Raw genomic sequence first — 13,316 nt, 5'->3', positions numbered from 1 at the left:
TAGTATTCCATTAATGAGTTCCTCTAACTTTATCGCTGCGACAGAAAAACATACTCCTCCAAGACTTTGGAAGTTTGAACAATTACTTGGCATTTTTGATAGATGTTTATTGGATAGACTGAAGGACTCAGACCCATAACGAGTGTGATTTCGTAACAAACCACCAACACCATTTGAAAAGAGGATATATATATTTCTCTGATTGATTGAGATTGGTCAGGAAGAAAAACTGAGCAAGTTACTTTTTATTCATGAATTAAATAAACCGATCCTCAAGTGATAAGAAAGAAGAAAAAACATCCAATCATATAATAAATAAATAAGGTGGTAGAGGGCATCATATCTAGAACACTGTTCATGATAATTATTAGGCCTCCATTTATTCATGTTCTTTTATTTTTTAGATAAATAAATAATAGTGATTTTAAACATAAAATGTCATTATTAAAAGGGGTAATTTTGTCCCATCCAAGTATAGGCAGCTTTTTCTTCAAGTGGGAAAGTTATTTTTTGAAAGATGGGTATCACTTATCTACGGGAGTGATACCCAGAGAAAATAAATTTTCTATAAACCCCACATAAATCTAGAAAAAGGAACATGGGTATCTTGATGAATGGGAACTAAAATCCCATTCATCTACTTCCCCCTCTCAAAATCCAAAAAAAAAAAAAAGAAAACGGAAGGAAAACTCAATGCATGAGAAAAGACCACTCAATTTCATGGTAAATTCTGATCATTCTTTAACAAGAAGTAACCATATCCTTTTTTACCCAAAGGGGATAGCCCATCTTCCAAGTGTTTGGAATGTCAATGACATTACCCACACATTAAGAATATTTCCCATATTTTCATGCTATCATTTACGGGGACATGTTCTCGATGTACAGCTGTAATGTCATGTGGGTAGAAGATTGAATTGATCCTCCCAAGCTCATAAGCCACCCTAATTGCTAGTTTTCTACAACTAGCGTGAGACCTTACCTACTAACCACTTGGCACCATGCAACTTGTTGTAAATTTGTTTAGTGGGTTTAGATGATTAATTATAAAAATGAACTTCCCACATAATGTTACTTGTGTCTATTTGATTTGCAAAAAATGTTGAGAAATATGGATAATTCTTGAAAAAAATCATTTTCCTACACTTGTTTAAAAAGATATAAGTAGATGGGACAAGAACATTGTTGGGAAAGGTTTCTAGGGCTGCAACTTGGTGGGCCCAACTTGAGCCTGACCCAACAATGTATGATATACATAGGTATGTATATTGCATATTTATAACCACTATGTATAAATGTTACAAATTTATATACATGCATTACACCTAAACCATATTTAGATATTTGCAATATGTACACCGTTGATGTTTTAATAGACTTGTGATCCAATCCTCCTGTTCACACACCTAAGCAACTGAGGTAGCAATTAGTTGGTCACTTGTTTTTATAAGTTACTTCTGAAAAAGTAACTTCTCACATAGGTTATATATTTATCATCCGTTTTCTTTTAAGGACCCTATAGTTTGTTAAAAAATAGCTGATGAATCAAGAATTCTTTAAGGATGATCATGGCTGAGCATAGTCTGTTTTTCTATTTTTTGATAGTATAGTCTGGGTTTTTACATGGTATCAATAACCTTTAGCCTACCCTAGTTTCAAAATATTGTGAAGTATATATGGTACCATAATGTAATATGTATTGGCATTTGAACCTAGCTACATGCCAAATACTAAGAAGTAGAGGTATATTAATCCCACGGGGGTGTTGCTAAAAGAACCTTATGATAATATCAATTGAGCTGGTTTCAACTCCGATTAAAACTATTTTTAGGTTGTTAAATTTAAGTATAATTAATGTTGATGTTCGGAATGGCCGAGGACAATAAAGTAATTTTGTTCCTAGACTATGAAGGTTAACTGGAGGCTTTAAGGGTTCGGGAAGCTTATTGCCGAGGCCGAGGTACGCAGGCTGAGGCGAAGAGGGCTCCGAATATTGTAGAAGCTGAGGGTAGGTGGCCGAGGTGCTGCAAGGCAGAATATGTCAGAGGCTCCGGGTGAGAGCCCGAGGCATAGTCTCCGACGGTCAAGTTAGTACGGGGTACAAAGAGGGGAATTAGAATATAGCTTTTGAGATCAGTTCTAAGTCCAGATGCAGATTGTCTTCAATCCCCCTTACCTGGAGGGGGGCACCTCTATTTATACTTGAGCCGCCTGGAGGTAGGTGGAGATGAACCCCTGGGATGGGTGCCGTACAAGAGCAGTCACAGTGCTCTGCGGGGACGTGTGGGCGCTCCGCGATTGGATCCATACGAGGGGGAGCAGAGTAACTCCTAATGTAGCAGATCTTGTTCCCAGGTCTGGCACTCGTGGGTTGGGCCTCCTAGCCTCGAATGGGCTGGGTTGGGTCACCCCACATCACTTGCCCCCCATTCCCGAGGCCGAGGAGAAAAATTCGGCTTTAGCTGATGGGAGTAGTAATGGTGAGCGCTAGTGGGCCCGGTAGCCGAGGTGTACCCTGCAGTGGCATCCTCTTTCACATCTCTACCTGGTTCATCCTCGTAAGTTGGGCCGAGGTTGCGAGTGGTCTACAGTACTACTGCTTCGGACAAGTGACTTAGAGGGCGTGCTCAGTGGTCTACAATACTGCCACCATTTGGGCTGAGGACCTATGAAGTTGAAGGCTATTTATGCCAAGGGCCTACGAAGCCGAAGGTTGTTTAAGCCGAGGGCCTGTGAGGTCCGAGGATCCATGCACGGGACAGATTTCTAGACGGACCGATACGCGCATTTGCACGGCCGGGTCGCATAACCTAGTGGTTCATATTGGGCGGACACGTCAATTCACCCTGGGCGTCATTTCGCCTTCCGAGGACGGGCGCTTGGGGGTGCGGCGCGGCTAGATCACAAGTGTAGAGGCGTTTTGCGTCCGTTGGATTAGGGATGATTTGCGTCATTTCACCTTCCGAGGGTGACCGTTATGTGGCGTGCCATGATTGAGCTGTGGAGGCAGTGGCTTCTCAGCCGTTGGATCTCAAGAAATTTGGGCCGTTTGTTCTTCTTTAAATAGGGCCCTTAGCGGCAACATTCTTGTCTTTTGCCTCTAAGCGCCTTTGTCTTCGAGCGAACTCAGCTTCCAAACTCTCCAACCTTCAACACTTCAATCTCAATCTTTCTTCCTCAAATTTTCTTAGGTAAATTTAAACAATGACTTTCTCAGATTCTGGTCCAAAGTGCTATGATCTTTCAAATGAGTTGGAAGGGAGCTCTTCCCGTACCCCTTTCCCCTTTCCCCTTTGAGTCCTTCTACTCTTGTCCCCCCTCGGCAGGAGGTTGAAGTGCTTTGGGGGAGGGTAGCCCCTGAGGGTGCCGAAGGCAACCGTCAAGGCGAGGATCCTCCCTATGAGAGTGTCGCTTCCATGACACCAAGGGAGGCCGAAGGGTCCTGCCCAGCCCAGGGGGAGGGAACCCTAGACAATGTTCTCGGGACGAGGGCTGCCCAGGCAGTAGCTGAGACCGATGTCCTCCGCCTAGGTTTCGAGAACTCTCTGGATCGGGACCACGTCAAAGCTCTGGCAAGGCAGTACTTCATTCCCTCGTCCTATGATATGAGGGTGCCCGAAGTAGGAGAACGGATGTGGACTCCAAAGGAGTGGGAGATCTGAGTCAATCAACATTTTCTCCAGTTTGGTCTTCGGTTTCCCCTTCATTCGCTGATTTCCGAACTATTGAGGGCATATGGGATTACTCTTATCCAATTGGTGCCCAACGCCGTTAGGACCATAGTGGCTGATGATGGCTCACTTCCAGGGGGTGTAATTGACGCCAAGGCTCTTCCGAGTGTTGTTTGTGCCGAGGAGGCATTCTTCCGAGAACAGCATGTACTATCTCCAACCCCGTAGGACTAAACTGATAGACAACCCTTCTTCTGTGCATAACTAGAAGGGAAAATTCTTCTTTTTGTCATGTCCTGAGGGTTGGTCCTTCAAGTTGGGGTGGGGAGAGGTTAGCCAGGCTGCGGAGAAGAGTGTCCCCGTGCTCATGAGTGAGGAGAACAATGATATCGCACAGTTGCTCGACCTAGGGATAGTCCCAGCCCAGCCTTTGGTGGAGGAGGAGGTCCCACTAGTTTTTGCGGGGCTCAGCCCTGTGGTCCCCTAACATGTCCTTTTTTCCCCTTTTTTTTTGTTGCATTACTGATGGCTTTGCTTTGTTTGCAGAGGTGTCGATGGATGCCCGCCAGGCTGTTCTAGAACGTGCTCATGCCATGCAGAAGGAGCGGGCTAAAATGCCCCAGAGGCCTTCTGACAGATAGAAGGAAAAGGTCTCTACCCCTACAAAGGTGGGGTCCTCTCGCCAGGTTCTTGGTAAAGGGACCACTCCGGTGGCTCCCAAGAAGGGAGCAACTTCACAAGTCCTTGCTGAGGAGAAGAAGTCTGCTGAGGAGGTGCCGCCGAGGCGGGAGCAGCTCGTGCCGCCGAAGCCGATCACTGGGTTGTAGAAGCCTGCCCAGGAGATCGAGGCGGGGCAGAAGAGGCTGCCCAAAGAAGACCCGAGAGATCAGCCCCCACAGAAGGTGGCCCGTTCTAGGGGCTCGACCGGGAACGCCTCAAGGGGGTCCCACAAAGAGCGAATGGGGTCATTCTCTGCCCCCACACCCTTGGAGGAGCTCGTCGAGCGGTCCAACAAGATCTCCCATCCCTAGTGGAACATCTGCGAGGGGGACTCCATCAGGGAGGAGGGGGTTGGTCACGCCTTGGTGAGTGGGGCCCTTCTCTCGAGGGACCACTTTTAGATGCTGGGGAGAGCACCCAAGAGAGTCTACACTCAGGGCCTGGGAAGCCTGGCTGGGGTAATGCTTCTTCCTTTTTTCTCATGCCTTTTTGTTTTTCTGTGGAGTACTGACTGTTTCTTTACTGTAAGTCTACCTTCACTATGTTGGTCTCGGGGACTGGCTGAAGTTGACCTTGGCCCAGATGGACAAGCTAGAGAAGGAGAAGGGGAAGCTCCAACAAGTTGTTGTCGCACCAAGGAAAAATACCATAAATTCTGACAGACCCTCATCAACGAACGGAAGTTCCATATGGAGGCTCAAGCACAAGGAGGTGCAGGAGAGCCTCTCCAAGGAGCAGATGGAGAGGGCCCGCATCGCAAGCCTTCTTTCCGAGGCAGAGCTACGCCTCACCCAGGCCGAGGGAGATGCGGCCGAGGCGGAGAAGAGGGCCAAGGGAGTAGCAAAGCATGTCGCGAAGGCCGAACTGAAGGCCACTGAGCCTGAGAAGAGGGTCCAGGAGGTAGAGAAGCAGGTCGAGGAACTGGCCGGTCTTGCCTCCGGGGCTTACTTGGACGTGATCAAGGATACTAAGAAAGCGTTCGCGGTGGCTCTACCTGACTTCAACATCTAATCACTGAATGTGATCCCTGATTCTCCCGAGGAGGCTACCAACTCTACTCTTCCCCCCCCCAAGCTGGGCTTTTTCTATTTTCTTCTTTTCTTTTTGACAATGTACATGTATTCAGCTTGAGGGGTCGTGAAACAAATTTGTAAAGCCAAAGGGATTTTTGTGAATAATGAAAACCAGTGGCATTCTTTTATTTTTTGCTTCAACTGTTGCACTTGTGCTTTGTTGGGTTGTTTTTCCTTGTATTTTTTGCACTATTTTTGCACTTATGCTTTTGTTGCCAAAGGGTCTTTGCCCCTCCAAAAGAGAAAAACACAGCGTGAGACAAGCGTTGTTCTCTTTTGTTTACTTTGTGCATCAGAAGCGTGGTGAAGGGGTGGCTGAGGCGAAATCTCTGCGGTTAGGCCGGGGCTTGCCAAGCCTAATGCCCTTTTAAGTGTTAACTTAGGCAAGACCGAAGAGGCCTGTGATGGAGGGAGGTCGAAGCAGAGCGTGGGGCTCACCTAGCTCTCTCTCATTTACTTGGTTAAATAGCAGGATGACCTGTCGACATAAGAGTGAGGGCTGAGGCTGAGCTGAGGCTCACCTGCCTCCCATTCTTCTAAGTGTTGACTTCGGTGAGGCTGAAATAGCCTATTGTATTAAGGGGTGACCGAGACAGAGCTGAGGCCCATCTAGCTCCACGGGGCCTAGGCAGAGCCGAGGTTCGCCTGGCTCCCATATCCATGCACATTAGCTTCGGCGAGGCTGAGGTGGCCTACCCTATTGGGGGGTGGCCAAGACAGAGCTGAGGCTCGTCTGGCTCCATGGAGCCTAGGCAGAGCCGAGGCTCGCCTGACTCCCGTATCCCTGCATAATTGTTTCGACAAGGTTGAGCGCAACGCTCCGAGGAGGTTGGCTTCCTTTGCTGGTAGTGCTAAGTGTGAAAGTTTAGGAGGCTAGCCACCGCCGAGGTGGGGCGTTGAGGCACATGGGGCCCTCGGCCATCTTGGTGTATTCTGACGCATTAAGTCATAGCTAAGGTGTTCGTTACTTATTCGTTAAGTCTTGGCATCATTCTAGCGAGGGGGTATAGCTCTCGGAGGAGGCCGTGTGCCCTTACCAGTCGTGAAGCTGAAGAGTTATAAGAACTTAGTAGGTACACGCGTTGAGCATCATGCCGAAGAGGAACTTTGCTTTATTCATTCCACAATTTCAAAAAGATGTTACAATCACTTGTAGTGCATCCGAAGGTTCTCCGAATTCCCTGTCGAAAGTATAGGTCTTCCATCTAGGTGTTCCAGGTGAAAAGTGCCGAGGCCGATGACCCATTTGATTCTGTAGAGGCCTTCCCAGTTGGGGCCCAACTTCCTTACTCTTGGTTCTGGGACCATGACTTTTTTGAGGACAAGGTCTCCCTCTTGATAGTGTCTTTCTTTTACCCTGGAGTTGTAGTAGCGGGCCACTCGCTGCTGGTAAGTGGCTACCCTTATCTATGCTTGCTCTCAGGCTTCTTCCAACAGGTCTAAGTTTGCTCTAAGGGCTTCATCATTCCCGGCTTCATTGTATGCCTCAAATCGAAATGTCGGCTGGCTGATCTCTTTTGGGATTATTGCTTCTATGCCATAGGTTAAGCTGAAGGGAGTTTCTCCCGTGGCTGTCCGAGGTGTAGTTTGGTAGGTCCAGAGTACTCTGTTCAGTTTGTCAGCCCATAGGCCTTTTGCTCAATCTAATCTGGTCTTCAGTCCATCCAGTATTGTCCTGTTGGTGACCTCGGCTAGGTCGTTGGTTTGAGGATAGCCTACTGAGGTGTATTGTTGTCTGATGCCGAGGGAGGCACACCATTCCTAGAACTTAGCGTCATCAAATTGCTTCCCGTTGTTGGTGACCAGCATGTAGGGTAGGCCGAAGCGACAGATGATGTTTTTCCAAAAGAAATTTTGGATGGCTCGCGCCGTGATGGCGACCAAGGGCTTGGCTTCCACCCACTTGGTGAAGTAGTCTACTACAACAATGAGATACTTCTTGCCCCCCGTGGCTAGAGGAAAGGGGCCAAGGAGGTCCATGCCCAATTTGGCAAAGGGCCATGGATTGCTAAGGGCCGAGAGAGTGGTGGCCAGACTGTGGCATAAGTTGGCGTGCCTCTGGCATGGATCACACTTTTGCACCAATCTAGTTGTGTCCTTGTGGAGGGTAGGCCAGAAGTAGCCCTGCCTTAGAACCTTTTAAGCTAGGGCTCTCCTGCCAAGGTGGTTACCACAAATGCCTTCGTGAATTTCTTGTAGCACATAGTTGCCCTCCTCTAGACGAAGGCATCAGAGGTAAGGCAAGGTGAAGGATCTTCGGTACAACTTTTCCTCCAGCAGGGTATAGTGGGCTGCTTGTCGTCTGAGTCATTTTGCCTCATTTCTGTCTTCGGGAAACAGTCCAGTTGATAGGAAGTTGACGATGGGATCCATCCATGAAGGTTTAGCCTCTATGGGGAGCACTTGGACTTCTTCGATGGAGGGCCAAAGTAGCTTCTCGATGCGCACGGTCCGACCGGGGGATCCGCTCGAGGTACTTGCCAACTTGAAGAGAGCTTCGGCTCGTGCGTTCTCAGCTCACGGGACCCGTTATAGGGAGAAGCATTGGAAGTGATGGGCTAGATCTTGGAATTTGGTGTGGTACCTAGACATACTTTGTTTCCTGGCTTCATACTCACCGTTCACCTGATTCACCACCAGCTGAAAGTCGCTGAAGGCTTCGACATATGAGGAGCCGAGGTCCTTAGCAAGCTGTAGACCAACGAGGAGAGCCTCGTACTCGGCTTCGTTATTTGATGTTGGGAAGTTGAACCTTAGCACATACTCCAGGACAACATCATCTAGGGTGAGGAGGATGAGGCCCACTTTGCTTCCTTTAGCATTGGAGGAACCGTCAACAAAGAGCTTCCATCGAGTTTTAGCTTCGTCGTCCACATTATCCCCCTCAACATTTTCTGGGGGCTGGCGAAGGGCTCAGTTGAAGGTGCATTCTACTATGAAAACTGCCAGGGCTTGTGCTTTGATCGCGGGCCTCGACTGGTACTGGATGTCAAACTCTGACAGCTCGATGGCCCACTTCGTTAGGTGCCCCGAGGTCTCGGGCTTGGAAAGAATAGCCTTAAGGGGCTGGTTCGTCAGGACCACTACGGTGTGGGCCTAGAAATACGGCCAGAATTTCCTTGCCGAAATCATGAGGGCGAAAGCCAACTTTTCTATCTTGGGGTACCTAGTCTTGGTGTTCTAGAGGAACTTCTGGCATAGTACAATGGCTTCTGCACGCCATCTTCCTTGATCAGGACTGAACTAACTGCTTTATCCCCGGCCAAGAGGTACAGGTACAGAGTTTCCCCTTCGACCAGCCAAGTGAGGAGGGGAGGCAAAGTGAGGTACGACTTGAACTCGTCAAAGGCACACTAGCACTCCTCCATCCATTGAAAATATTTCAGCTTCTTGATGGCACGGAAGAAGGGTAGGCGGCGGTTGGTTGACTTTGACATGAAGCGATTGAGGGCTGCTATTCGGCCAGTGAATTCTTGGGTCTCCTTCACTGTCCATGGGGGTGCCATGTCTAGTATGGCATGTATCTTCTTAGGATTAGCCTCAATGCCTCTCTGAGTGATGACAAAACCTAAGAACTTGCCTGATCTGACGCCGAAGGCACACTTGCTAGGGTTGAGTTTCATGTTATACTTCTGCAAGGTGTCGAAGGTCTCGGCTAGATCTGAGACGTGGGTCTCGGCTTTCAGGCTCTTCACTACCATATTCTCTGCATAGGCTTCGACGTTCCTCCCCATCTATTCTTTGAACACCTTGTTGACAAGGCGTTGGTAGGTGGCCCCAATATTCTTGAGGCCGAAGGGCATCACATGGTAGCAGTATGTGCCATGTTTGGTGATGAATGGGGTCTTCTCTTCATCATCTGGGTGCATCTTTATCTGATTGTATCGGGAGAAGGCATCCATGAAGCTAAGTAGCTCATACCCTGCAGTGGCGTCAACGAGGTGGTCTATCCTCGACAAAGTTAAATTGTCCTTGGGGCAGACTCGGTTATGGTCTGTGAAATCAATGCAGATCCGCCATTTCCCATTAGCTCTCTTTACCATAACCACATCAGACAACCAGTTAGGGTAGTGTACCTCTCGGATCAAGCTGGTGTCGAGTAAGTTTTCAACTTCCTCCTCTATGGCCTTCCAACGCTCTAGTGCAAAGTTCATCTTCCTCTACCGAACTAGCCTAGAGCTCGGGTCCATGCTTAGCCTGTGTGTAATGACCGAGGGATCAATTCTGGGCATGTTAGTGGCGGACCAAGCAAAGACGTCGGCATTAAGTTTGAGGAAACTTACCAGTTCAGATAGGCTTTCAGGGGGAAGGTTGGACCCGACGTGGACTGTTTTGTCGAGCTCATCCTCATCTAGGGGGACCGAGATGAGGTCCTCGGCCGGCTGGCTCAGCTCGCTGTCTCCTCATTGAGGTCGAGCGCTTCTAGTGGTAGATCTTCTTTATTCTTTTCCTTTAGTGCTGTCACGTAGCACTGACGGGCGGCGTGCTGATCCCCACAAACAACTCCGACGCCGTGCTCGGTGGGGAACTTCAAGGCGAGGTGGTAGGAGGAGATGGCTGCCTGGAGTGTGTGAAGAGTTGGTCTCCCCATGATGGCATTGTAGGGTGAGCCGATCTTCATGACCAAGAACTCTGTCATCCTTGTCACATGCTGAGGCTCCACCCCTACTGTGATTGGTAGGGAGATCTTGCCCTTTGGTTTGACCATCCTACTGGAGAAGATGACTAGTGGGGCATCTACTGATTGGAGGCACTCTAGAGCTATCTTCATATTTTTGAAAGCTTCATAGAAAAGGATGTCGATTGAGGAGCCACTGTTAACAAGGATCCTTTTGACTATGAAGTTTGCAATGATGGTCGAGACCACCAATGTGTTGTCATGGGGGACTGCTACCCCCTTCAGGTCCTCGTCCGTGAAGGAGAGGGGTTCTTGCTTCTGCTTCTTGGGGGCCGACCCCTAGATGTTCAGCTACCTGGCGTAGGCTTTGTGAGTCGAGGCCGAGGCTCCACCCGAGGTCGTGCCTCCCACTATGACGTCGATGACACTTGCTACTTGTTGGTGCTGCTACTACTACTGCTGAGAGGACGAGGTGCCGGCCTTGCCTCTGACGTACTACTTGAGGTGGCTCTGACGAATGAGGGACTCTATCTAATTTTTGAGATCATAACAGTCCTCGGTGTCGTGTCCGGTACCTCGGTGGAATTCTATCTCGTTCTTCTTCAACTTTTCAGGCCACTTCATAATTTTTTCCTGCCCGATCTGCATTAAAATCTGTGTGCGGGTGGAGTTGAGTGGCATGTATTGGTTGTAAGCCAATGGCTTCTTGTTGCTATTGCTGCGGCCCTGGTCCCCGTTCTTCCTCTTCTTCTCGGGGGCTCCATCCCGGTGCTCTATGCCTCTCTCATGGGCATCTGTAGCCGAAGCCTCTTCGACGGCAATGTATTTTTGGGCCCTTTCTAGGAACTCCAACTTCATCTTTGGCTGGCTTTTGGCAATGGAGCATTTGAGAGCCAAGCTGGGGAGGAGTCCACTGATGGCGACATGCATGGAGACCAGGGGGTCGAGGTCACGGACCTCGAGTTCTTCTTTATTGAAGCGGTCGATGTATGTCCGCAAACTCTCTCCTCGCTTCTTCTTGACAGTCATCAGTGAGACAACGCTTTTTTGGGGGCGCCAGCTGCTGATGAAGCGGGCAAGGAACATGTTGAAAAACTGCTCCCATGAGGTGATGGATCGAGGGGGGAGGCTAGAAAACCACTACCGAGTGGCTCCCTTGAAGGTCGCCTGGAAAGTCCGGCACGTCAAGGCACCGGAGTATCCGTACATGATCATGAGTGCCCTGAAGCTCTCTAGGTGGTTGTCTGAGTCTGTATTCCCGTTGTACATCTCCAAGGTTGGAGCCTTGAAGTTCGGGGGCAGAGGCTCGGCGACGATATCAGGGGAGAAGACATCCATTCTCCCTGGGCAGTTGCTTTGCCCGACCGAGGTGTCAATTCGGCCTTCCTTATCCTGTCGGGCAGTGCTTGCGCACCATCCCGGTCTTCACAAACACGGTGGTGCTCGACACAGACTCCAGAGTGCTCGAAGTTGAAACCGCGTGCGTCGCGCTTAGCGCGACGGTCGTTTAGGACGTCCTGGAGATCTGAGACGTGAGGGGAAGAGGCTCAACGCCGGCCCTCGGCCCTAGAATGGGCACTGGGGAGGGCTAACGACTATCCTCCGATCATTCCGGCTCCTCCTCCCTTCGGCTGGTAGGTCAGGTGGTTCTAAAGAGTGGGTCAGCTGGGCGACTGCTAGCAGACTCTGAGGGCTCAGTCCGCTGCACGTGGCCAAGGCTAGGGACCGATTGGTTGGTGGACCCATGTTGGTCCGACTGTGTTGACTCCCCAACGGGGCGGCCACCCTGGGGGCGGCCTCCTGCTTGGGGGTAGTTCTGCTCAACTCGTTGTGTCAGGTATTCCAGGCGGTCGAGCACGGCCTGAAACTGTTCATGGTGAAAAGATTTTGTGTATTTCTTGTTCTTTGTACCATGTTGGTTGGTTGGAGCTTGAGGACTTGTTAGCTTGTTAAATTTCTTCTAGGGAACATCCTATCAATGTTTCCCACAGATGACGCCCATTGTAGATGCTCGAGATGGTCGAGGACAACAAAGTAATTTTGCCCCTAGACTCCGAAGGCTTTGAGGGTTCGGGGAGCTTGTTGCCAAGGCCGAGGCAGAGAGGGCTCCGAATACTATAGAAGCCAAGGGTAGGTGGCCAAGGTGCTGCAAGGCAGAATACGGGGAACAAAGAGGGGAATTAGAGTATAGCTTTTGAGATCAGTTCCAAGTCCAGATGCAGATTGTCTTCGATTCCCCTTACTTGGAGGGGGGCACCCCTATTTATACTTGAGCCGCCTGGAGGTAGGAGGAGATGAACGCCTAGAATGGGTGCCATACGAGGACAGTCAGAGTGCTCTATGGGGACGCATGGGTGCTCCGCGATTGGCTTCGTATGAGGGGGAGCAGAGTCTTGCTGTAGTGATTCTCGTTCCCAGGTCTAGCGCTCGTGGGCTGGGCCTCCTAGCCTCGAATGGGCTGGGTTGGGTCACCCCACATCAAGTACTAAATATGAAAACTCACTACAGAAAAAACGGTTTTGTGTCGATGTTTGTTTAACGACATTTAATACAAATATCGTTAAAAAATAACATTTTTGAGAATCACAGAAAAAGATAAGATACTGCGACATTTAATTTTATGTTTTGACGAAGTTTTTGTAAATGTCGTTAAACCTCTACTCTCGCCAAAATCAAAATTCCGCGCTAAAACACATTTTGCGACATTTGTTTTAATTCATTTTTTAATGACATTTATATGAAATGTTGTTATAAATGTATCCCTCCAATATAATTTATAGTGGGCATGTAGTTTTTAACAACGTTGAACATAAACATCAGTATAAAGGAGTGTTAAATGTTGCTAAATAAATTACTTTTGTATTGATTTTAAATTGTTAAAATTAGTTTTAAAATTGATTAATTATAAAATTAACTTACAAATTTGTATTACTTAATTATAGAAATATTTTTTATTAAGTAATACTTTTTATTTTTGTTTTACAAACGTAATTATTATTTTTATTAATTTATACATTAATCTTACAAATTTGTATTCTACTATTAATTGTACTCTATGTTTTATTTAAAGTTATTTTGAATATTGAAATGGAGTTTAGGTTTATCCATGTTCTAATTTTTTATATGTAGAATATTTATGCATTGTTTATTTGTTTATATTTCATAATAAAAAATTATAGTTATGGTGTATAAATAAGTGCTGAAAAATTTTTCACATTTCATTGGTTTGTTGCA

General features: G+C 48.0%; 1 protein-coding gene across 1 annotated transcript; it reads right to left on the bottom strand.

The window, feature by feature from the left end:
• Nucleotides 1-10,613: 10,613 nt before the first annotated feature.
• Nucleotides 10,614-11,420, bottom strand: LOC104609515 (uncharacterized). Its single transcript, XM_010275842.1, has 2 exons — nt 11,227-11,420; nt 10,614-11,142 (listed from the first exon to the last, which is right to left on the bottom strand). The coding sequence occupies exons 1-2, from the start codon at nt 11,418-11,420 to the stop codon at nt 10,614-10,616; spliced, it is 723 nt and encodes a 240-aa protein (XP_010274144.1).
• Between the last annotated feature and the right edge of the window lie 1,896 nt (nt 11,421-13,316).

The sequence above is a fragment of the Nelumbo nucifera genome, chromosome 7, assembly GCF_055504915.1.
Source record: "Nelumbo nucifera cultivar China Antique chromosome 7, China Antique-T2T, whole genome shotgun sequence".
Classification (NCBI taxonomy): domain Eukaryota; kingdom Viridiplantae; phylum Streptophyta; class Magnoliopsida; order Proteales; family Nelumbonaceae; genus Nelumbo; species Nelumbo nucifera.
Note: the sequence above shows the minus strand (reverse complement) of the source record. Positions and strands in the feature narration are given on the sequence as shown.

Bases quoted from the DNA above. Each gene is read 5' to 3' on its own strand.
- LOC104609515 (XM_010275842.1), bottom strand. From the start codon at position 11,420: ATGGATGTCTTCTCCCCTGATATCGTCGCCGAGCCTCTGCCCCCGAAC. The intron at 11,143-11,226 runs GTAGTGGTTTTC...CTTCATCAGCAG, and splicing joins ACCTTCAAGGGAGCCACTCG to CTGGCGCCCCCAAAAAAGCG.